Below are 25226 nucleotides of genomic sequence, written 5' to 3'. Positions count from 1 at the left end.
TATTTGCTGGGCTGGATGAAGCTCTGCTGGATACCCAGATAATCTTCTGTCTCTTCTAGTATTCCAATATCTAGTGATGGTCATAATAACAAGTCTCCATTTCTTAATGAGATTATGTTACTACAATATGGAGAACTGATCCGTAGTGTCGAAGCTGTTATAAAAGGTAGTTAAATTTAAGTCCTTGTTTCCTAGTTTAGTTTGTTGTATTTATCATGTAGTCTTTTCCATTAGTTCTCTTACCAACTTAGAATTCTTTTATGGTTGTTGCATTGTGCAATACTGGGATGCCACCATCAACTATCTTCTTGTTACTTCTTGTCCAAACTTAACTAATGGTCAAAGTGGCCTGAACTAAGTGTCCTTCTTCCATTACTGAACATGTTACAATTGTTCTGTTGGAACTAATTAAGAATAAATGTGAATTTAAGATAGGGAAGACTTCCAGTATACCCTAAAAGGTTAATCTCTTCTATCACTTAATATAATAGAGAAGTGTAGCCTTTTGCCTCAGTCCATCCCTGGAGTTAATTATCTTCTCTCAGGAAGAACTGTGATAAATTCTAGGATCTTCACTAAGAGGAGTGACTTAACTGATGAATAAGGAGGGAAAATGATGCTGATTTCTTCAGTTTCTTTGTGATGGTAATATTACTTAAATTTTTTAATTTCCTGGAAATGGAACATCCTTCAAGGTGTTTACTTCATCCTCCTGCAAACAGAGAAATTATTTTTTCAAATATCGATATGTTCTTAGCATTTCCTAGATTAGGTGATAGTAGTGAAGAAGCAGCCATTTACTAAAATGCAGTCCAGAAATAAAGGCAAACTTTAAATCACAGTGTAATCCACCGAAATTTTTTGTTTGACCAGTTCCAATTTTTGGACTCAACTGCTTTGTACAAAGCCCTTTGAAATACTTAAAATTTAGAAAAACTATGTTAGCTCTTAAGACTCTTAAAGGAGCTTGACATGAGGCTACAGAAAGCCTGGGATGATCCAGTGAAGCTCACTTGCCCCCAGTTTTAGTTAAACCTTTTATGTTGGATTGTTGAAATTGAGATGCTGAGCATTCTACAATTTAAGTATGTATGCTTTTTACTTGGAAAATTTAAGAATTAGTGCTCTCAATGATAAAATAGTGCTTGTGCATATAAGCTTAAGCATATAACAGGGTAGAGAGCCAGAAGCAGGGACAGGCAGACCGGCTGCCAGTCTTTGTCCTTGTCCCTTCTGCTCAGCATTGCATCTTAATTCAGGCATGGTTTTCTTCTATTATTATTGTTTTCCTTGGTCAGTTCTGCTCTAATGAATGATTGGTACATTAAAGATGTATTGCAGTTTATTTTCTGGTGGGGTTTTTTGTTGTTATCTGTGTTTGTTTGTACAAATAAAATTGGAGGAGAAAGTGGAGAGAACTTTAGGAGTTTTCTTAAGAAGGGCATAGTTCACATACCTTGAGTGAAAGGAAATCCTTCCTGCTTTCTTGACATGAACAAATTTTTTTCCCATTAATTTCTATTTGGTATTTTGTTTGCAAAACTGGTTAGAGTGATTGTACTACTGCCACTACTGTTTCTTGAATACTGCAGATGTAGTCTTCTGTTCATGTCTGCAGTTTGGTACAAATATGAATACAATTGTTTAAAATTGTATTGATGGATGTGTAGAGGACACGTAGAAAGTGAGTATCAACTTGTTTTTATAGTGTTAACACGGAATTTTTCATGAAGTAGGCAAGGTTTTTTGTCAAAAAATTGTAAACTATTTTTAGTTGTTTTATAAGAACCTTCTTCTCTCCACCTGAAACCTCATGAAAGAATTCAGAAAAAGCATGCTAGCATTAGAACTCATTTTGTTAATAGACATAAATATGAACAGCTTGAAAATACTGAAGATGAGCCAAGGTGGCCCTTTAAATAGTTTAGAGATGCTTAGTTTTGAGTGTCTATTTATTTCATGTTGTAGTGCTTAATCCTTTTATTTACTTGGCATGTAAATTTGTCTAAATGTGAGGGTTTTTTTTCCTTTTGACTCCCCAGGTGGCCCAGAACACTGGCAGGCATCACAGCATACCTGCTGTGTACACGTTACTCTGCTGGCAGTGGGATCTATCCTGGCAACTCACAAGATGAGAGAAGAGCCTGGCGCAGATGCGACAGGGGAGGGTACTGGGCAGACGAGGACTACTCCAGGTGCCAGTATGCAAATGATGTGACTCGAGTTCTTTATATGTTCAATCAGGTAATTTGTGCATTTCTGTAAAACCAAATTATGAAAATCTAATTAATGAAAATAAAGACTCAGGAGACCCTTTGTCTTCTTTAAGCTGGAAATGCTGTTGGTATAGATAGGTTGTGGTGGACACATGCCTCTGAGTGTAATACTGAAACTTGTAGGTTTAGGTTAAAAGCTTTGTTTAGAATTCGTTTTGAGTGTCCCTAGATTGAAAGTGCAAAGAAAATTATATTCTTTGTACTTACTTAAAGCATAAGAGAATGGCTTGTCATGATTAATTTTGTCAACTGGATGCCCTGTTCTGTCCACATGTGATAAAGAAACAAGGCAGACTTGATCTATAATGAAGAACAGCTCTTCATTATAGTAGTAGAGAGTAGTCAAATTCTGCCTTTGTTGCTGTAAACCTTTGATAGATTCAGTGATTGATAAGAGTTAACTATTGAAAGTAGTGAGTACTAACTAGTCTTCTTTATCTGGTAGCACTTACCAGGATCCAAGAGAGTATTCTAGAATTTGAATTGTAGCTATGAGACAAAATTTTTCAGCTCCAAGTTATTTTGAGGTTTATGTAGTTAATGCATACTTCCACAAAAGCTTTTCTGCAGTGATGTACCCAGCCTTGTCTGTATAGTTGCTGTGTTGGAAATTACTCCATAAAGCTTTGAACTTTTGATTTAAGCTTGTTTTCCAACTCCTGCAGTCAAGATCACTAGTATGGATGCAACAGGTGAAGCCATGGAAATGAGAGATCGTTTTTGGTGTGGTGTTTTGGAGTTGGTTTGGTGGTTAGTTTTTTGTTTGATTTTTAATAATAATGCTTGGTCACTGGAGTTGATGATGTTGGTAGCACCGCTTACATTTAACATGGGGCCGTGGTTCTTGTCTGAGCCTAGACAAGTACATGTAGGATTTCTACTGTTGAGTGGGTTTGGAGTGTTCCAGTTCATCTCACATTTTAGGGAAAACTTTGCACTTACTTGTCTGAAGCACCTCAGCCCCTAACTGGGACAATCGGATCTAAACTGTTATTTTCCCCTTGGAATTTATACACACAGTGAAATCTTGATGTCCAGTTGATTGGGCTAACTCCAGTTTGAGGTAAAAGATTTGTACTGCCTATTGTGTACGATGGGCTGACTTGCTCCCTCTGCGTTCAGGTACTTCTTAATGCTGACACAGCTTTTTGTTCTCCTGCTCTGGTTCCCTGAGGATCCCTGAGCACTGGCCAACAAAGATTGCAGGGGTGAGAAGAAAAGAAAGGGAATTCCTTTACTGGCCCAAGATAAACTTAGGGATTGACGTAACTATTCTGCTTTATATTCATAGCACGAGAGGTGCATGCCGTGGCTTGGTCACATGAAACAGGTTTGTGGGCTCAAATGAAGAGTGTTCTTTCTTAATGACTGGCTAACAGGAGAGAGATGATGCTGGGGACCACTTTGCAGTTTTCTGGGGCACAGAAAGGTTGAGTATTAGCTTAAATCGAGCTTTGATGCTGCTGGTTTGCTTTTTTTCTCACCTGGGAATTCACATTTTTCTGCAAGGCCTGTGACAAATCAGTGCCTTTCCTGCCAATGTGCTGTAGCCCAGCTGCTCAAGAGCCTAGCTTAAGCTTGTCATAACTGCTTTTACTGCTTAGCCAACATTTTTCAGGTTGTGGAAAAATGTGACCAACTTTGTGTTAGGAAGTTTAAAATGTAAGCATCAGATTGGTATCTTCAGAAAAGCAAAACAATAATTTTCATGTGTGAAGTAGATAACTTCCTATTATCTACTCAGAAATAAATGTACACAGGTATTCTATGCTGAAATTCTTTGAAAGGGAGAAGGAATGTTTGGGGTGTGGGAGTTGTTACTACTTACAAAAGTTGCCTTCTTTTTATGTGTACTGAATTTTTTTATGTGTACTGTAGGTCTAGAATTTTTAGCAGTAGTCTGCACAGAAGTTTCTTGTCTCTGAGACTAATGTTAAATGTAATCATATTACAAGCATGTTTATAGCCTTTGAACAAATGTAGTTGAGCTATTTTGAACATTAGAACTTGGCCAACATTTTAAATCAAGTAAAGGTTCACATGTAAAATAAAACCTTTTTAACATTCTACAAGAGCATTTATATTCCACTCTTGTTTGTGTATTGAACAGTTTTAGGTGAAAAGAAATTCATGATTAAAGAGAAAGTTCAAAGAAATTATATAGAGTGTCTGAATTTGAAAGTTGACTTTGTTCAGTATGTGTTATGACTTGGAACTTTATTTGCACTTTAAATGCATGACTTTTAACATATTGACAAAATTAAATTTCATTAGTTGCATTGAAATTTATGTGTAAGTGCTAAGACTGGCAAGGACAAATATATAGTTGTGCTTATGTAGCACTTTTCAAATTCAGTAGGGCAGACTAGATATCTCCACACCAAAATGAGCTGATAACATTAGCACAGCTTTCCACTGTACTATGTAAAATTTCCCATTGTTGGTCCCTGCTGGCTCAGGCATGTTGATGTTGTGTGAAGAATTTTCCAGCATGGGGTATGTTTCAGGAGTGAAATTGTGACCTTTGTCATAGCGAGATCTGTCTTGGTTTTTTGTGTGTGTATGCATTCCAAATGCTTCCTGTAATTACAGAATTGAGAGTGAATGTTGTGGCAATTTTTTGTTTGAATTGGTTTTGGCTTCTCCTGCTATAAAGTGCTATATTTAAAGAGCTTTGTCTTGTCATGCCTTGGCTTTGGTGAAAATGAAAATAAGCAGTCAACAGTACTGTTCGGGGGGAGGGGGGGGGTTCTCCTTCTTTTTGGTGCAGTACCTCTCTTCTAGGACAACAGCACAAACCCCAGTTGCTGGTTGCCAGTATAAACAGTGGTTCTCTGGCTTGTAGGAAATGTTTTTGCTTACAGATAAGGTGCTGGTCCTTAGCTACTGGAAACGCTGTGATCCCTGTGGGAATCGCTCTCCCCTTTGGATCAATTCTTACGTGATGAAGTGTTGTCTCTGTCTTGTCCTCTTTCAAATGCTTATGTTTGTTCTCTATGTAGATGCCTCTCAACCTCACTAATGCAGTGGCAACAGCAAGACAGCTCTTGGCTTACACGGTTGAAGCAGCAAATTTTTCTGATAAAATGGATGTTATTTTTGTGGCTGAAATGATAGAGAAATTTGGAAGATTTGCTGAAAAATATAAAGAGGTAACTGGATAATTTGCCATCACTTTAAAGATAATCAAAGTGTTTGTCCTTAAGTATTCTGAGCAGTGAAATCTTCCCAACATTAGATGCAGGCACTGAGTTAGTGGATTGTCAGATTCTACTCCATGTTTTTGTTTGTTTAGTAGGTCCCTGAAGTTGCTGACCCATGGTCACAGACTTTGCTTTCGCGCTGAGATGATCCAGCATTCACTGGACCTGTAATGTGAGTAACACCTCTGGTCAGCACTGGAGCAGGGAGATAGGTACAGTAAGTCTGTTTTTATTTAATATGGAGTGGGTCATGCAGGTTTTCATTGGTATGTTCTTATCTAAAAATGCAAATAATGAAAGCCTCAGAGATCCTCTCAATAATGAATAAAACAAGACTTATCTTCTCCCCTTCCACCATGACAGATTGTCTTTATTCAATATTGAGCCATATCTCTAAGGTTTTCAGTACTCCTCTGCCTTGCAGGATATAAGACATTAAAACAAAATCTTAGAGAACGCTCATTGTTGGGGAGAAAAATGCAAGTAGTTGAATAGTCCCACCAGTGGGTAGAAACTCTCTGTTTCACTGCTGAACAGAGGTTATATTGATCTCACTGTACAGTGCATGTTGGGAAGTTGGAGACCACAATGCCTCGAGTTTAAACTCGTGCAAAAAGCCAAAAAGCCAAATTTTCCCTGTCCACCCCCCAGCAAACCATAAATGCTGGTTCTGCATCTTTTTCAGAACTCCTTAGAGGATTTTCATCTTAGACAATGAGTTTTTTTCTCAATAGATTTGTTTTGAAGCCAGCCAGTGATTTGCTGGTATATTTAAGGAATATGAGTACAATTTCATTTAAAAATTTTAGTAGCTATTACTAAGGCTTGACTTCTTATGATGTTATTACTCTGCAAACTTGTTCTTGACACTCTTACTCATATTCATTCACTTACACCATTTTCTTATTCGTTCCCCAGTTTGTGCTAAAGTGGCTATTCTGAAAGATTAGTACAATAAATAATAAACAGATTCATTTAGTAGCTCTTTCCTATCAGAAGCAACAAGAAAAATGTTCAGAAAGTTCTTAGCAGATTGTCTTAAGTTAGACTACAGCTAAAAAAAATCTTCATACCTTGATAAGTAGGAGAAAGAATAATGTGTAATATATTTTATTAGTATAAGTAAGTTTATAAGAAGCAACTTGAATTCTGCGAGTTGAGGATATTAGCACTGCTGGCTCATTCTAAAATCACTGTTTGTTGATGTGTGAAACTTGTTACCATTTCTCAAGTAGTAATAAGTCATGATAAGCACTTTCAATTCATTTAACTTTGTTGTTGAAGATTTAATCAAAGGACTACAGCCTGAAAATGCTACTTAAGGCTCTGTGTTAGTTAAGAATTTTTACTGATTGTAACTTCTGTTCCTAAGAGAGCCGGTTCTCAAAATAATAAATACTTTTATATTCCAATTCTTGGCTTTATATTTAAAGATTTAATAAAAGAAGAGGAAATGATTGTGTTCCTTCCTTATTCTGGGGGAAAAAAAAAAAAAAAAAAAAAAAGGGAAGCCTGCATAGTAAAGGTGATAACTTCCTCACCCTACCCTTTCTCTCTTCCAGCAGAAAATTCCAGTCCCTAAATTTAGGCACTGTGAATTGCATTTTGGTCAGTTCAACTAAAAATTGCGCTTACCTTTCCTTTTGGTCCAGTAGTTGTCACTGCTCCTTAAATTTTGTGAAAATATGGTGTAGGTCAATGTTGTCAATGTAGGTGCTCATTATTTTTGGTAGAGTGGCACTATAAGTGCCCTTTATAGTTTGTATTTGTTTTTCATTCAGAAGGCAGGGTGAGGATTGTGATCTTAAACGATGTAATTGATGATTTGAAAGCATCACTGGTACCTATGGGTATTTACTGTCTCTCTCATGTAAACCTGTGACCTAAAACAGGTTGTGCAAATTTGAAGGCAAACAAGAAAGCAATAAAAAAAGATTGACTTGCTAAAAGGAAGCAAAACAGAAGGGGTTGTATGCTATTTTTTGCCTGTTTTACTCTTTTCCTATTGTCTTCTATCATACATGCAAACTATATTATAGTTGATAGTTTAGTTTCCAAGTTGATTGTGAATAGTCTTCTTAAGCAATTAGTACAGTAGAAAGTGGAGTATTGCACACTTACCTTTTAATAAAATATTTATCAAGGGTTTTTCCTAAGTACAGTATAAACAGACACATTCTATTGGCATGACGTTTTTCTTCAGTGGGGGTAAATGTCCGAGTCAAAGTATTTCAGTATCTCAACGTGATGAGGTGATTGAAAGGGGAGCAGCCATTTTCCTTGTGCTTTATGTGCTGCTAACTCACTTTATATTTCCTGGTAATGACCCTACCTGCTGGATCCTTTCATACCTATAAAAGAGTCTTACTTCTCTTCCATATTAGCTTGGCGACGTCATGGTGGACATAGCAAGCAATATTATGTTGGCTGATGAACGTGTTCTGTGGATGGCACAAAAGGAAGCCAAGGCTTGCACCAGAATTGTACAGTGTCTGCAGAAAATTGCTATGTATCGGCTTGCAAATGGAGCTCAAGTTTATTCTACTGTAAGCATGAATTTATTTATTGATTTGTTTAGAAGAGGTTTTGCTCACTCTTGAATTTGAATAGTTTTTTATTTTTCTTAATAGATGCTGGCATTATCTGAACTGCCTGTTATTTCTGGAGGGAGTAGAGCAATACTTTGAAAAGATTTATACCTGCCAGATAAACCGAGATGGTTTTCTGGATGTGTTTTTCTGTGAAGGCAGAGAATCCCTTTAAGATTATTTATTATCCTGTCTGTGGTGTATAAAACCATTTCATGTTTGATTTTTGTTGTCACAGTATTCTCCAAATATTGCTCTTGAGGCCTATGTAATAAAGGCTGTTGGCTTCACTGGGATGACTTGCACCGTATTTCAGAAAGTGGCTACATCAGACCGTACAGGACTCAGTGATTATGGGAGAAGAGACCCAGATGGAAATCTAGATAAACAATTAAGCTTTAAGTGCAACGTTTCAAATACACTGTCAAGCCTGGCTTTAAAGGTGGGATGCTCTTTGTTTCCCTACTGACTTTGTAATAATATATATGAATGATTTGGCAAGCAAGTTTTTTGTTATTAATTTCTAAGGTTAAATTAGCATTTTTGTGTAATCCAAAGTGACTGTGAGAAGAATTAAAGGGATAAAGGATAATAAAGCTTGATTACAAAATAGATGTTTTAATGGACACCGCTTTTAATAGGTTGTTGTGGTTTTCTTCATTGTAACTTAATACGTTGAAAGGTCCTTTCAGACTTTTTAGTAAGTGTGGAAATTGAGACATTTCCTAGTTTGTAATAATACATCTTTATTTTTCTGCATTTTCACCTCCATTACATATGAAATCGGACATTAGCATCTCCTTAAAAGTGTGAAATATTCTGCTCAGAGTAATACTGCAATTAAGCATGAAATGGACCTGAGAGGTTAATTTTGTGTGCACATGTGTTTATACATACACACACATGTATATTGAATATATATGTGGGTGTGTAAAAAATGGAAACACTTTCTCATATTCCATAAAAGTATTTTTTCAATTATATTCCCCAACTTACCAATTTGTTTTTAGCACTTAATTTGCTTGAATGTCACTGCAGGACGTATATTACAATTTATACTTTAATTCTATGGAATCATATGCATACTTCTCACTCAAGTGTTATTTGTATACAAGTAAAACCACCCTGTTTATACACAGCATTTTGTTTTGAATGGTGCTAGTACACAATTGCAGCATTTTTCTCTGCTTGTGTTGGTTGCTGCTTCTAGTTGCTAATAGTCTAATCTGGAAAAATTCTTGTAATACTTTACTTATACCAACTTTAACTTTCCTCTCTGTAACAAGTAAGGTAACTGCAGAAGCTTAACTATTTTTTTCTTTTAAGAAACATTTTAAGACTTTAATAACCTGATTAGCTATTTTATCCTGGATTACTTGGAAACACTGTCAAATGGTTGGTCATGATACATAGTCTGCTAAATGCATTCATCTCTGACTCTGTAGAGATAGAATAGAGGAATTGCTAATTTAATCTCTGAACATAATTTTCTCTTTGGAACTTTAAAAATCTGTTTGTTTCTAGAACACAATTGTAGAGGCCTCTATCCAGTTGCCAGCTTCCCTTTTCACCCAAAAACAAAAAAGAGAAATCAGACCAGCAGATGAATCTGTCTACAAGCTTCAACTTATTGCATTTCGCAATGGAAAGCTTTTCCCAGCAACAGGAAATTCAACAAACCTCGCCGACGATGGGAAACGTCGTACAGTTGTAACTCCAGTTATTCTTACCAAGATAGGTTTGTTTTTTATTATTACTTTTTTATGATCTTTACTAAATAGTTTTGACTCCCTTGTTTTGATTAAGTAGAAGTTTTTAGCATCTAACGTGTTACATGATGAGAAATGGATGTGCAAATACCTTTCCTTTGTACCAGATGGGTTAAACGTAGCCAATCACCACGCTCCCATCAATGTGACGCTGCGGCGGATTGCGCACGGAGCCGACGCTGTTGCAGCACAGTGGGACTTCGACCTCCTGAACGGACAAGGCGGATGGAAGTCTGATGGCTGTCGCATCCTTCTGTCTGATGAAAATATTACCACCATTCAGTGCTACTCCCTCAGCAACTATGCTGTTTTAATGGTATGACTCTTACTAATTTAGTTTCTTTCTGGAACTTAATGTTTCAAGATACAATTCTGTTTGATTTTTTCTTGTGTTAAGCAAAGCAAGCATTCCCACACTCCATTTCACATAAAACTAGACATAAAAAAATACATCTTCTTTAGTTTCTGCTTTTGTTGATGTAAATGTTGAGGTAAGATGACGTTTAAGTGGAAATCTATCAAAGGGTAATTAATTGGGTAGCAATTAATAAACAACTGGAGATAACTAGGAAAAAATAATTTTGATATGCAAAGTACTATATTATACAAAGACATTTTTATGAGTTATTTTATCAAATTAGCTTTCATGAACTTAAGTCTAATAATGAGAGGTTATCTTAAACTGTTACTGCTCTTTATTTTAAACTATCTTCTCTGGGTTAGGTTGGATTTGTTGACTTTGTCAGTTGACCAGGAGTGTTTTCCCAGGTATTTTTTTCTGTGATCCATAACCAAAGACTTGGGAATTTCATTCCAAATTAACTGTTAATTCACTAGTATGTAGATCTGTTACCAGAAATGTCAGTGGAAATGGAAAAAAAATCAAAACACTTAGTAACTGTGAAAAAAAAGTATTTTTGAAATACTGCTGAAAAATAGTATCTAAAATCTAGTCTAAGCATATTGGTATCAATAAAATGATTAACTGGTTCTGAAAAACGGTGATAGAAAAGATACTTTCTTTTAATGCTTCTCAGTGATGAAGCTGAATTTCTTCTTTGCTCTCAGAACTCTTAATGTCAGAATCTGGCCTGGGAAGCTTCCCTTTTTATAGATGGTGACTGCTATCCTGCCCATCAATAATTCCTAGAGATGCTAAATTATAAATTGTCATACATAAATAGGGTGGGCTGGTAGTAAGCTGAGTGAAATATTATGAAGTTTAGGAAATACTGTTAAATGTAAATTTGGTATGGGTTTTGTGGCAGTTAATGTGTTCTGTGTGGAATTAAATATATATTTTTATGTAATTATACATGGAAGAAGGAGGACTCCTTTATGATGATTAGTGGATTAGAAGTTGTTATTTTTCTTTAGCAACTCAGATTTTCAAAAGCCTTTATCTGAAGTGAATTAAATGATAATTACCAAGCTGAACTTACCGAAAATTGATTTACATGTCAAGCTTTTTAAAAGAGCTCAAAGAGAGCAACTTTTCACTTTACCTTTGAGGGTACTATTTTAAATTACTTTTGACTTCTACAATCAAGTAAACTTTTACAAGTAGTGTTCCTTTCTTTGATATTTTTAAAATATATAATCCTTTCCTAAAATTTACCAGCATTTTTTAAAACAGAATTAAACTTAATATGTATGTATAATATGCATGTAAAGAGAGATTATGCTTTAAATTGGTCTCATTTCTGTCACCTGGAGGAAGAAAAATGAAAAGCATGTTCAATCTGCTTCTATAAAGATTATTTCTGAATTAATGCATGGTAAGATTGTATGAATATCCTCTTGTGAATTATAGAGGGAACTGTTGACAATCAGAAATCAAGTTAGAAAAAGGGCCAGTTTTCTTCCTTTTCTGTCAGGAGCTCTTGTTGTATACTTGGTCAAAACTGGTATTCATTAGGTATTTAGCCACTTTCCAAAATGTTAGGCTGTAGAGACTGGAGAGGAGGGGGTAGGTGGAGGAGCACAGATGTTCTTTGCACACAGATAATACATTGCAGAAACTCTGGATGTCTAAGTGCTGTTAAAATGGTTTTCATAATGCCTATCCATATATTAACCAAAAAAGCCATAATAGCCTATTTAATTTCTAGACTCCCGTCATATTGTGCAAGTCTGGGTTCTGGTCTCAGGCTCAGAGGAAGTTTTTTAGGGTTCAGTTTTAGAAGTTTGCTCTTTAATCCAGCAGTTGTCATTATAACAGCAAATACATGAAACAGCAGTGGCAGGAGGAACTTGAACATGGTGGTTCATCATCCTGGCTGGATGGTGAATGACTTAATCAGAGCTCTTTCACTCTATTTTAATCTACTTTACTTTAGTACATATATATGTAGAAGAAAGGAATTTGTAGTGTACTGACCCTCTTCCTACATTTTAGAACATCATGTAAAGTCCTCTGATAAGGAAACAAATCACTGAGTGCCTAGTTTTCTGATCTAGTGATTTAGGCAGATGCAGTTGTAAAACTTTGTATTTATTTGGAGATTATCTTCACCACTGTTTAATAATAAAAGAGATAAGCAGAAGGCTCAGCTGAAAACTCATTATTACAGGATGAACAGAGGAAAAAAACCTAGCAATAGTGGTTGAGAAGAAACAAGAGTTCTGCTAATTAACTATAAACTCCCCAGTACTCTTAATGCCATCTCTACTGTTACTGTACTGATATTCTTTTTTACTTAATAATTATTTATGATCAGTTTAGCTCAGAAATAACATTATTAGCTCCCCTTACTCCTTTTACTAGGTCTGCTGAAAGATGTCAGTGCAATGGGTAAAGAATTCCATTGATTTATTCCATTGGTTATTGGGGCAAGGCCTTGGCTATCTAGGCAAGGCATATGCTGAGTTTCCTCAGATGTTTTAGAATATTAGATCCATACATGAGATCTTGTTACCTGACACCAGTCTGGAAGCAGCAACCAGAATTGTCCTGTAGTTTCTGTTGCCTGGTACTCATGGGCCAGGTATGACAAAAGATTTGCTTATGCTTCTAACAGCGCAATGAGTTCTCAGGGATCCCCAGCTGCATAACAACCAGGCCATGGGAGTGTTGAAATCAGATGACACTGGCTGCCTGAGGCATAAATTCTTAAGATCCTTTTCCAGGTGCCAAAGAAAAGCAAATAGATAAGAATCAAACTGGCAACCTGATTAAATTAGGTTGAAATAAGGTTGTTGAGTTAGTTAGGAATAACGAATTTATATTGTGATGAAAGGACAATTGAAGGTATGGTGAAGAGACTGTTGACTCTAATTTAATTGTAAGCCTCAATTCAAAAACTCTTTTCCTGTCCATGAAATCAGATTACCGATTCTAAGCTTAAAAATATCACTGCTTTTTCTCAAAACAGACTGAAACTTCCTCCTAATCTTTTACTGTTCTTTCTAAATGCTATGTTTTTTCTCCTTTTCCTCAGGACATTTTTGAACTTTGCCAATTCCAGAAGTTTAACAAGACTCACTGAGAATTCTAGGGGAGAGACTTTTCTGTATCCTGTCCATTCCAAAAAATTATTTTTAATAGATTTTTTTTCACTAATCATAGCTAAGTAAATTTTGTATTTTGTGCTGGGGACTAGAGATTCTTTTGAGTTGTTATGTCTGTGTCCCCTCCCCACTCCTGGAACTCCGGTAAAGTGTAACTGCTTCCAAACAGAATTATTTCTTCTTTTGAGAAAATGAAAATGTCATTCTGGGGTGAATTCCGAAAATTTAATTGATGCTCTAGAGCTGTTGAATTCTCTTAGAGTTATCAACTATCTATTCTGGTCAAACAGTAGTCGTAGAATAACAGTCTGGTAGGAACATCTGGTGCCATTTGGTCCAGTTAACCTGCTCAAAGCTTGACTGCCTTTAAAATCAAATCTTACTGCTCCAGGTCATATTCAGTCAAGCTGTATCTCCAAGGACACAGTCTCTCTCTAGGCAGTATGTGACCACTTCAGAATTTTTCTCCTGTATCTAATGAGAATTTTCTGTGTTGCTGATAGTCAGTTTCCTTTCATTATTGGATGGTTCGGTTCCAAGAAGAGTTTGAAAGAGTTTGACTTGGTCTTCTTTATACCATCCCAGTAGGTAGTCTAATATAAATAATGAGATTACTCCCCACTTCCTTTTCTTCTTAAAGATAAAAGACATCTTCTTCAGCCTCAGACACTGTATGCTTCAGCCTGCTTAATCATCCTGGTGATCTGTTAGACTTGCTCCATCCAGTATGTCAGTGTCTTTCTGGTGCTGGGGAGCCTGATACTGTGAGTTCTGCAGGGAGGTCTCAGTGCTCAGCAGAAGGGAAGGATCAGCTCACCCACTTGCTGTGTCAGTGCTCACACAGCAAAGTGTGGCCTTGGGCTGCAAGTGACATTGCTGACTTGTGGTCAGCTTTTGTCTATCACTAACTCAGGTTGTTTTCTAATCAGTTCAATGCCTAGCCTCTATTTTTATGTGCATGGGGTTATTCCATTCCAGATGCAGATCCTTTAACGTTTTCCGTTCCTAAATTCCATGATATTTTATCAACCCATTTCTCTGTCTCACCAATGTCCCTCTGATTATTTTCCAATCTGTTAATCAGTCCCCCAGTCTATAACATTATCTACAGACTTGCTGAGGGCACTTCCTGTGATGTTCGTTGGGCTGTTAAAGAAGATAATCACAACTGTAACTAAGTTACTACACATCTGCACATACAGATATTTTAAGGTTAAAAAAACGGTGTGTTTCTATAAACTGCTTACCTCTCTGTATGCTCAAGAATATATGAAGTTGAACTGTTCTATAAGAATTGTGACTGCCTTTATAAAGGTCAGCCAGAAAAGCAGATAATTTCAGAAGAAACCCAGAAATAACAAATAAATAACTGGAGAGTTGTTTCAGGACAGGCAGGAAGGGAAGGAAGACATTTCATCTAGAAGGTGTCTATGACTTCTTGTGTTCCTTTTGTCATTCCCCCACCCTCAAAATATAGATACAGAAGACTAATGTTACTGTTTTTGTTGTCAGGACTTGGCTGGAGCTGAATTATATACACAACCAGCTGATCTTCTGCATCCAGTAATTTATGCCACTGCCATGGTTTTGCTGATGTGCCTGTTGATGATCATGATCAGTTACATATACCATCACAGGTAGGAATCAAAATTACCAGACTCAGAAAATTACTTTGATCATGCTTAGGACTATCTTTTCTTTTTTATTAGAGCATGATATAGTAATACGCTTTCAATGCTTTTTCCCCATAAAATTTGTTGATGCAAACTAACAGTTAGGCAAGTAGCTATTTTATCTTTCTTGAGTATGATAATTTAGCTCTCATAACCATGTCTCTCCTTTAATTCTTCATTTTGCTTCATGATGAAAGAAGAGGCCATTCAAGTATAATGATAGAATTTAACAAACTGTTCAGCCTTTTACATTTCTGTTGATGTGAAAGCCTGAATCCTAAAATTTTTAAAGCAGGCCCCAAATAGATGTATAAAGCTGGTAATAGGTGGGCGTTTTAATTTCTTGTGATAAAGTCCAGAGATCGTATTTGATTACAAAGTATGTGGTAGTCAAACAGTCATTTGCAGGAATTAAATGTCGTTTATCACAAGATTGTCTTGCTAATTTCTGAAAACAGTAATGTAGCTGTGTTTTATATTGTCTAATTTCTTTCCTTTAACAGTGTGATCAGGATCAGTGTTAAAAGCTGGCATATGTTAGTTAACTTGAGCTTTCATATTTTTCTGACATGTGTGGTGTTTATTGGAGGCATAACTCAGACCAGGAATGCCAGTATTTGCCAAGCAGTAAGTAAAAGTTACTGGTTTTGTAGTCCTTTGTATGTATGTGCCCCCTTGCCTCTTACAGAACTGTCACGCTGTATAGGCGTTCATCAAAATATAAAATTGGACAAAAAATTAATGTTTTGCTTTTAAGTCATCTAGTTCAACACCCTTGCAGTAAAGACAGACATCTTCAACTGGGTCAGGTTGCTCAGTGCCCCATCCAACCTGACCTGCAGTATTTCCAGGGATGGGGCATCAAATACCTCTCTGGGCGACCTGTGCCTCTGCTTTGCCACCCTCATTATAAAAAACGAACTTTCCTACATCTAATAGAAATCAGCTGTCTTTCACTTTAAAGTCATTCCTCCTATCACTGTATGTCCTTTTAAAATGTGCAGCAGATTTTTTTTCCCCAAATGCTACCACAGAAACTGAGTTTTATTGGTTATTTCTGTTTTTGAGACTTACTATGGAATTATTTTATAGGCCTGTATGTGTCCTTTACAGGCCACGTGATATCTGATTTTCGTGGCCTGTAAATTAAAATACCTATTTCCATTTTTTCTGTATAACCAAAGGGGAGGGGAGAAAAGTGTTTCAAGCCCCCATGCTTTAGTGACACTCCTTTTTGATCGTTTGCCCTTCTAAGACTTGGCCATCTCAATTCCATTCCAGTGTTTCAGTATAACAACAATTGCTGCTTTCAAAAAATGTCAGTGAATTTTCTAAATTTTTTTTTAATCCAGTGATTAAAAAAATTTTCAAGTCCCTCACTGTAATATTCCATAATGCTTTTTGTTTGAATTTACTGGAGTTATTAGTTTGATGGTCCAAAGTGCTGCAATGAAATACATCCCTGATCTTTCTCCTACGTGTGTGCACACATGCACATACGTTTTTTCTCTTGAATAGAGCTTTTGAAAATTTCAGCTTTATGGGGAGTTGTGAGTTTAATGATTACTGTATTAACTTAGTAGAAAGGAAATATTTGGGGGTTAATTCTTTTTTTGTTGTCTATTTTTGTTTTAAGGTTGGGATAATTCTCCATTATTCCACTCTTGCAACAGTATTGTGGCTGGGAGTGACATCTCGTAATATCTACAAGCAGGTAACCAAAAAAGCAAAAAGGTGTCAGGATCCTGATGAGCCACCTCCTCCACCCAGGCCAATGCTGAGGTGAGTTGTTTGCTTCTGTGGCTCCTTACTTCCCAGGTTGCTACATTTATATTCTGTCCCCTTGTGTTCTCTTCAAGTCTGTAAAGTTCCTTTCAGATTTTGCTGTTCCTCATTGTTATGTTAAGGAGGGTGAGCTGAAAGACTATTGGTCTTAGTGTATTACAGATGCAATGCTGGGTTGCTGATTTGTAAATTAGAAAATTAATGAAGGTTTGATTAGAGGACGTTGAATAGCAGCACAACCCATTAAATGCTCAGAAGAAAAAATGTGAAGAACTGTTAACACAATTAACAAACACTACAATTTAAGTAAATAAATTTAAATATATTTTCCAAAGACTGTTTATAAATTATTTGAAAAATAGGGGTGTCACTCATTATCAAATGAAAATATTGTTCTTTGTGAGGTGTTCCTCCTAGACTTGTCATTTTTGAAATCCCAGAAATGAGACAAACTAATTTTCTGTTAAATTCACATATGTGAAATGTTCTTACTAAAAAATACTGATATACCTTGTTCATGTTGCCTCCTGAGCTTCTGGTATTAATTAAAAACTGCTACACTAAAATTCTCCACAAGGTGGCAGAAGTTGATTAACTTTGATTAGTTACTGGCGAACATTTAAAGAGCTTGATTTTGAAAGTACAGGGGCTGCAGAAAAACAGAAGTGTTTTTCTGATTATCTTCAAGTAACATTTTAAGTTCTACTTACAAACATTTTTATCCCTTATTATTTATTATGAAGTTTCTGCTTTGGAAAACATTGCACTAAAATTACCAGTCACACAGGCTCGGCTCTGCGCAGACATAAACATGCCATTTCAGGTGTGAACACCTCATCTCTGACACTGGCAGTAGCTCTGGAGCCAAATATCCAAGACAAGAACGGAGCAAACATTTTTTATATTTTTCAGACTTATTCAGTGTCCAACTACCTGCGGATCAGGAATTTCCTCAGTCAGATAGATGTGTGATGTTTTTATATGGAAAGGTCACAGAAGGATTTTTTTTTTCAGTTGTCTTTTAAACTTAGGTTCAAAATAAAACTACCCATAATGTAGTCCCTGTACAAAGATTTGTTTTGTCTGGCCAGCTCCTGGTTGCTGCATCAAGATACAGAATGAACCAATGTCAGAATCTGATCTTCATAGAATTCAGCAACTAAATAATAAATTCAGTGTATCTTGATTTCCAATAAAGTTGTAATTGGCTTTAGACTGTTGTTTTGTGATTCAAGTGAGACAGGAGCAATTTCTGATGAATTATCAGAAATGCTGTGGAAAAGTCCAGGACCACCACAATAGGTGTCTCCTGTTTATAAAAAATAAATGCTCACCCACATGTCACAGTAAGAGTTTTCACTTTTGTGTTCTGATCTGACTTTGGGCTGGCTTAGTATAAGCTGCAGGACTGAGTGCTGTTAATTTGAATGATTATCAGTAATCATTGATCTGCCACTAATGAATTCAGTGTGAATTCATAGAAATCAGAATGAAAAATTAGATACTCCAACAACATAGGCCCTTTTTCTTCTTGAAAGTGTACAGTTTTCATTAATACCACCACAGGGAGCTGGGAAGTGTATATTATAAAATTACTGAGTCCATTAAAAATAGTAATTAAAAAAAAAAAAAAAAAAAAAAAAAAAAAAAAAAAAGCCTGCCATCTGCTGAATTCCTGCACCCAAAAAAATTTGAAATAACAGTTATACAATATTAGGCAAGTTGATCTCTGGAACACAGGACATACCACTTAGTATTTTCATTCTAAGTTTTCTTACTCTTTTCCAGCAGTTTACAGCTTCTGACTGAGAGCTTTTGTTTCTCCCTTCTAACGCTGTATACTTTTGTTCAGTGTCTGTGAGTGGGAGGTGGGAGTGAGCAGCTTTGAGAGAGAGGCAGCTTACAGCAGGAGGAGAAAAACTGTAGTGAGGAAGACTTAGGAAATAAAAAAAAAATTTAAAAAATTCAAAAAAAGGAAAAAAAAAATCCATTGCACTTAAGCAGCTGCTGATAAATTGGTTTTATTTTTTAGGTTCTACCTTATTGGTGGAGGGATCCCTATCATAGTTTGTGGAATAACAGCTGCAGCAAACATCAGAAATTATGGCAGCAGACCTAATGCACCTTAGTAAGTACCCTATAAGTGAGAGTTCGTCATAAGATTTCTTAGGCTTGCTTTTCTCTGAATACTTGTTACAATGAATTTTGATTCTTCCAGAAAATGTAGCACAGACAAGATCATTTCAATGAACTGAGAAAGCATAAGTGGCTAGTGCGAGATGTTAATTTATTCTTTGGTTTGTTTCTTTTGCAGTTGCTGGATGGCTTGGGAACCTAGCTTAGGAGCATTTTATGGACCTGCTAGTTTTATAGTTTTCATAAACTGTATGTATTTTCTCAGCATATTCATACAACTAAAGCGTCATCCTGAACGCAAATACGAGCTGAAGGAACCTGTTGAGGAGCAGCAGCGTCTGGCCACCAACGAACACGGGGAGCTGGCCCACCAGGATTCACTGTCAGTGTCCCTGGTGTCCACATCTGCTTTGGAGAACGAGCACAGTTTTCCAGCACAGCTTCTGGGAGTGGGCCTTACTTTGGTTCTGTATGTTACGCTGTGGATCTTTGGAGCTCTGTCTGTCTCCCTGTATTATCCTATGGACCTGATCTTCAGCTGTTTTTTTGGGGCAACATGCTTAAGCCTCAGTGCCTTTCTTATGGTGCACCATTGCATTAACAGGGAAGATGTCAGGCATGCTTGGATAACAGCTTGCTGCCCAGGAAGGAGTACATATTCAGTGCAAGTAAATGTGCCACCCTCCAGTTCCAGTGGAACCAACGGAGAGGCCCCGAAATGCACCAACAGTAGTGCAGAATCCTCATGCACAAATAAAAGTGCCTCAAGCTTAAAAAACTCGTCTCAAGGTTGTAAACTAACTAACTTACAAGCTGCAGCAGCTCAGTGCCACCCTACTTCTCTGCCGTTGAACACAGGTCCTCAACTTGATAACAGTCTGACCGAACATTCAGTAGATAATGATATCAAAATGCATGTAGCTCCATTAGACGTACAGTTTCGGACAAACGGACACCCAAGCCGGCACCATAAGAACAGGAGCAAGGGCCATCGTGCCAGCAGGCTTGCAGTGCTGAGGGAATATGCTTATGATGTTCCCACGAGTGTGGAAGGAAGTGTGCAAAATGGCTTACCCAAAACTCGCCAGAGCAACAGCGAGGGGCACTCGAGGAGCCGAAGAGCCTATTTGGCCTACAGAGAACGTCAGTATAACCAGTCCCAACAAGACAGCAGTGATGCTTGCAGTACACTTCCAAAAAGTAGCAGAAATACAGAGAAAACAATAGCTACCAACAACAAAAAAGATATCCTAAGGAAACCAATAGCGGCCGAGCTTGAAAATCAACAAAAATCTTACGGCTTAAATTTAGCCATCCAGAATGGACCACTTAAAAGCAGTGGACAGGATGGACCTATGCTCACTGCGGACAGTACTGGTAATATTAGAACTGGGTTATGGAAACACGAAACTACTGTGTAGCATTCTTTGTGGGATGAATCCATATAAACTGTGATTACACATTCCTTAAAGCTATTAACACTTTTAAAGACTGTTTACAAACTAGGTACTTTATGCAGGGAGGGAACAAAGATAATACGCCAAGCAAAAAAATTTATGCGTTATTACCTTTGCTGTTCTTACAAAGATGAACTCTTCCTTGGTATTTTGTGAATTTTTTTTTTGAAGTGTCAGTCTTGTGAGATGCAGAACACAACTTTGTACATTTTTTTACCTGTAACCCTGCAGGATGTGTCCACAACACATTTCAAATTTGTATTTAAATGTATAATAAATAGTATTTTCCCCAGCAGCCCAAAGTTGCACTTATTTGTTGGGTTTTTAAAATATTACTGCAGTGAATGTCATATTGATTTTACTGTTTCATTATCTGAAACTTATGAGCTTCCATTACTAAAGAAAATACTGAAGTTACAGTTTTCTACACTTAAATTGTTGACACCTCAGTGTAAACAAGATTGTATTTTGTATCATCCTGCTGCTGTGACCAATTTGAAGTAGTAGTTGCAGAGTGGTGCTTGAGGTTGTACCTGTGTTTTGCTAAAGCTGTGTGTATTAAATAGGAAAAAATGCTTCTGCATAATCTAATACTGATACCACAACTCAGCCTTTAGGCAACAAATGGAATTGGATTGTATATGCTTGGTTAGTTGGCTACCTATTTCAGACTTGCCACTTTCGGTTGTTTTAGTTAAGCGTATCTGAGTTACGATACAGATCTAACATTATCCATACTCAAGTATTGTGGTAAATAATTTGTAAACTTGTTCAGATACGTCTAGTTACTGCTTGCCAGATTTACTGCAGCCTCTAGTAGTTTGTTAGTGCGAACTAATCCTGGATGCATTGTACAAACCTCTGCAATAGGACAGTGTTGTTAGAGTTTGGGTTCTATTTTTACTTCTTGTGGGTAGTTACCATTTAAGAATTCTTTTAGGAACATTTTGACAGTGTATGACTCAGTTTTGATTGCTATTCTATTTTCCTGGTTTCAGAAGTAGCTTTTAGCTTGTATCCCGCCTTACAGCTACCATAAGGATAGACACTCAGAAAAAAGGAGCTTATGGGTACTATCAAAGAAAAAACAATTAAATACACAAGTATATATCAAGTATCTGTTTTAAATCTATTTGATAAGGTATCTACGCATCTTAGACAACTGACTGCTTTGTAATTGCTTTTTGTGGGTTGTTATTTGGTGCAGGAGGGTTCCTTTTGGTGGCAGAAATGCAGTTTTGGACCTAGAAGTCAAAACCAGCAACTTGATCCTATTCCATTCCAAATGCTGCAAGTCATGAAAACTGAACTGCAGGCAGTAAGGGTGTGTGCCAGGAGAAACAGTCATCCCTTGAGATGAATTTGTATACCACATTCTGTGATTCTGTATATTGCACAACTAGGAGCAATTCATACATAGTCTGTAGCTCAAACTGAGATACTCTTACATTATATTTAGTCAGGTGTCGATACTGTGCTTTTTTATCATAACAAATGTATGTACACATGCAAATAACTTAAGCCTACTTTTTATCTTTAAAATTATAGTGCCAGGAAAATGTATTCCATGGATAATATAGAAAAATGTTCAAACGGTCCATAGATTATTTATTATCTGAACAAGGCAGGATAGGGACTTAGGCTAGGATTGGTTGTCCTTTAGAATATGCTTGCCCATTGCTTTTAGCACTTGCCCCCTTTTCATAGGTTTGCTTGGATCCAAAAATCAGTTTAGTATTTCTTGAAACTCACCTTTAAAATCAATTCTGTATGTAATACTTCTGCATAGCTTGATAGTTTTCCCTGTTTTGATGAGATAAAAAATAAGCTTTTCTTGTAGTATCTAATAAACTCTGACTAGCCTTGGTACAGACAGGGTCATTAATGCAAAATATTTCTTAAATCATCACTCTAATAAACATGCTTAGTTCACTCATTGCTATATACATAGCTGCATTTGCTTTTTGTCTAACAAGTGCTTTGGCTCAGATGATAAATTAAGACGTTCTCTGATACAGTCTTGACAAACACAATGATACTCTCATCTGCTGCATTTTTAATGAAGCATCTTAAATTGAAAGGATTTCTGTAACAGAAACGTGGAAGGCAGATTATTAGACTCCATAAAAAGGGGGTATTCAATATAGTATCTTATTAAGAAAGTTAGAAACAGAAAGTCTTCAGGTTTTTTCACATCTTCCTTCCTAATAGTGTAAAGTAAGCTTGCTTTCAGAATTGTAATTAAATTTCACATGAGAAACCATCTAAATTGCTCCACTGCAAAAAAAAAAAAAACCAATCCCAAAACAAAAACCACAGAAAGCTTATTTTTGCCTTCTGTGGATCAGTGAGAGAGTAGCTACAATCATTAATCAGATACACAAAGGAAAGCAGGTAACACAAAGTGGGGGCAGTTTGTGTTATCTACAAAAAATGGAGAGACCAGAAACAGCAGTAATTAGGGCTGGTTGCGTCCATGATAAAAGTGAGCATATTTGTGTTGTCATACTAGTGGCAGCAGACATTGAAAAACAAGTGTCATGGGTATAGAGGAAAAGGGTATAAGCACACCGTGGTTTATGGCTAAAAAAGTTTTGGTGGTTTTATCACAGAATGTTATGGGTTGGAAGGGATCTTAAAGACAATCTAGTTTAAACTGCCCCTGCCATGAGTAGGGACACCTCCCTCTAGACCAGGTTACTCAAGGCTATATCCAACCTGGCCTTGAACCCTGCCAGGGGTGGAGCATCCACAACTTCCCTGGGCAACCTGTTTCACTGTCTCACCATCCTCAGAGTAAGAGTTTCTTCCTAATCTGTAACCTGAATTTCCCCTCTTCCAATTTGTGCCCCTTACTCCTTGTCTTGTCACTACAATTCCTGATAAAGAGTCCCTTTCTGACTTCCCTGTAAGCCCCTTCAGATACTGGAAGGTGCTATGAAGTCTACACACAATCTTCTATCTTTCTGCCTCATGTTCATTGTTAAATGCATGCTATTGACTTGGCATATGGTCTCATTTGCACCTTAATTTGGGCAGAGGCATCTCTTGTTAATTGGATCTCACGCGTTATCAGAACACCTTAAATGCTAATAATTTAAGCTTTGTGTAGGTTAAGAAATATTTCAGATGTTGGAAGAAACAATGACTTTTTATTAAGTTGGTTCATTTTACTTAATTACATTTTGACCACTTCTGTGTTAGCACTGTGCTGCTTGCTGAAGCTTGTTGTTGTGATGTCTTGTGTTGCTGCCTTTTCATATCCCTGAGCAAAGCAAAGGATCAGTTTGCGTTGGTTTTATTTGGTCACGGTAGCCAGATATTAGAGAGATTAGTAGCATAGACATCTGTGAGAAGTACTATTCTCCTTGGAGTTCAAGATTAACATATAAAACATGAAAAAAATCATCTAATTTAATGAACACACTGAATTTCTAATCCCGGCTTTCAAAAAAGGGAACTTTTTGTGTTGTAGGAGTTTGGTTCTAGTTTAAGTGAGGTTTATATACCTTTGCTTCCCAGATTGGTTGGATATGGACATTTGGGGAGATGGAGGAGGTAATTATGTGGTGGTATCTATGAATGCAGATGTACAATTTATTTTATATAAAAGAATAAAATTTTGAACACTGGTAAATTAGTAAGATTGTAGTATGACAAGCCTAGCAACATCACAGCTGAAGCTCGCCTCCATTTAAGCGGGTAAGGAAGGGCAGTCCTTGGCTAGAGGTGAGGAAAGCAGCCAGTCTGCCCACTCTGCACACCTGGCCACTTCTGAAAAGTCCCCACAGAGCCTGCAGCAGCTTCTCTGCTGGCTGAGGTTGTGCCTTCCCCATGCATTGTAGACAAAATATGGAGTTGTGGAGAATGGCTCTAGAGAGCTGAAAGACAGAAACTAAAAGGTCACTGCAGAAACGGGCTTGCTGACATTCTCAAAGCATGACTCACAGCCAGCTGATTACAGGTCTGATGTGACTTTATCTTAAAAAGGCCAAACAACCTTTAATCACCTGTAATTCCAAAGTATACAATTTAAGTATACAAATTAAGTGCTCAGCTGAACATGGCATCTTCTCTGAAGTTAGCACTTACTCAGTAGAATAGTACTTATAAATCTTACATGCTTTAAGTTTTGTAATTAAATGGATGAAGCAAGACTAAAGATATTAGTGAGATAAAACTGAGGAGAAATTTTTAGTTTCTATTAGATGAAGATTCTTGAAATTTTGAATTTGATACTTAATTGCTGTATATAGTAAGAGTTTGGTATAGCTCTTTGAGTGGGACATCACTGAATATCCTCAAATCCAGTAATTGTGTGAATAAAAGGAAATGCTAAATGTTAGCATAGAATAATTTTTAGAACTTGATTTTAGAGATTGTTTCAGACACGCACTATTCATAAAATGACTAAAGACATAGTATTGGGGTTTTATCTTTCATATAAATGTTTTATCTTCTAAGTGTAAATTTCAGCTTTCACCTAGAGGAGGAGGACTTCAGCTCACTTGGAAAGCCTAAAGGGCTTTCTCTATGAATCACTATGTAATTCTTGATAGGATGAACCCTTTCTTACAATACATACCTGACATTTTCACTTTAATCACTTAAAGTTCTATTTGCTGTCTATAATCATTCTGTTTCATCATCAAATATTCCTCCTGCAGCCTATTTCCCAATCTGTTGCCAGCTACAAATTAACAGAGATTGCCTTCTGCCCTCCCCAACAGCCTTCTACATTGTGACACTGTGGACCACCTTTCTGAATTGTTTGCAGCAATTTCTCTTTAGTTCACAAACGAGTAAGTTGTTCCTATAAGGCAGAATGC

The 25226-nt window shown here is 36.8% G+C and overlaps 1 protein-coding gene across 1 annotated transcript in view; it reads left to right on the top strand.

Annotated features, from left to right (window-relative positions):
- ADGRA3 (adhesion G protein-coupled receptor A3) overlaps positions 1 to 20692 on the top strand; it is a 53543-nt gene extending 32851 nt beyond the window's left edge. Inside the window, 11 exon segments of the mRNA XM_066185545.1 lie at positions 2043 to 2244; positions 5279 to 5428; positions 7864 to 8025; positions 8306 to 8509; positions 9592 to 9805; positions 9944 to 10152; positions 14859 to 14983; positions 15523 to 15646; positions 16656 to 16801; positions 18837 to 18932; positions 19119 to 20692. Of these exon segments, the coding sequence (XP_066041642.1) occupies positions 2043 to 2244; positions 5279 to 5428; positions 7864 to 8025; positions 8306 to 8509; positions 9592 to 9805; positions 9944 to 10152; positions 14859 to 14983; positions 15523 to 15646; positions 16656 to 16801; positions 18837 to 18932; positions 19119 to 20361 (2875 nt within the window). The 3' untranslated portion in view covers positions 20362 to 20692.
- Positions 20693 to 25226: the final 4534 nt, after the last annotated feature.

Source organism: Chamaea fasciata, unplaced genomic scaffold, assembly GCF_029207755.1.
Source record: "Chamaea fasciata isolate MVZ Bird 193981 ecotype frontalis unplaced genomic scaffold, bChaFas1.0.hap1 SCAF_6, whole genome shotgun sequence".
Classification (NCBI taxonomy): Eukaryota; Metazoa; Chordata; class Aves; order Passeriformes; family Sylviidae; genus Chamaea; species Chamaea fasciata.
The sequence above is the reverse complement of the archived record's forward strand: the minus strand, read 5'-3'. Positions and strand labels throughout refer to the sequence as shown.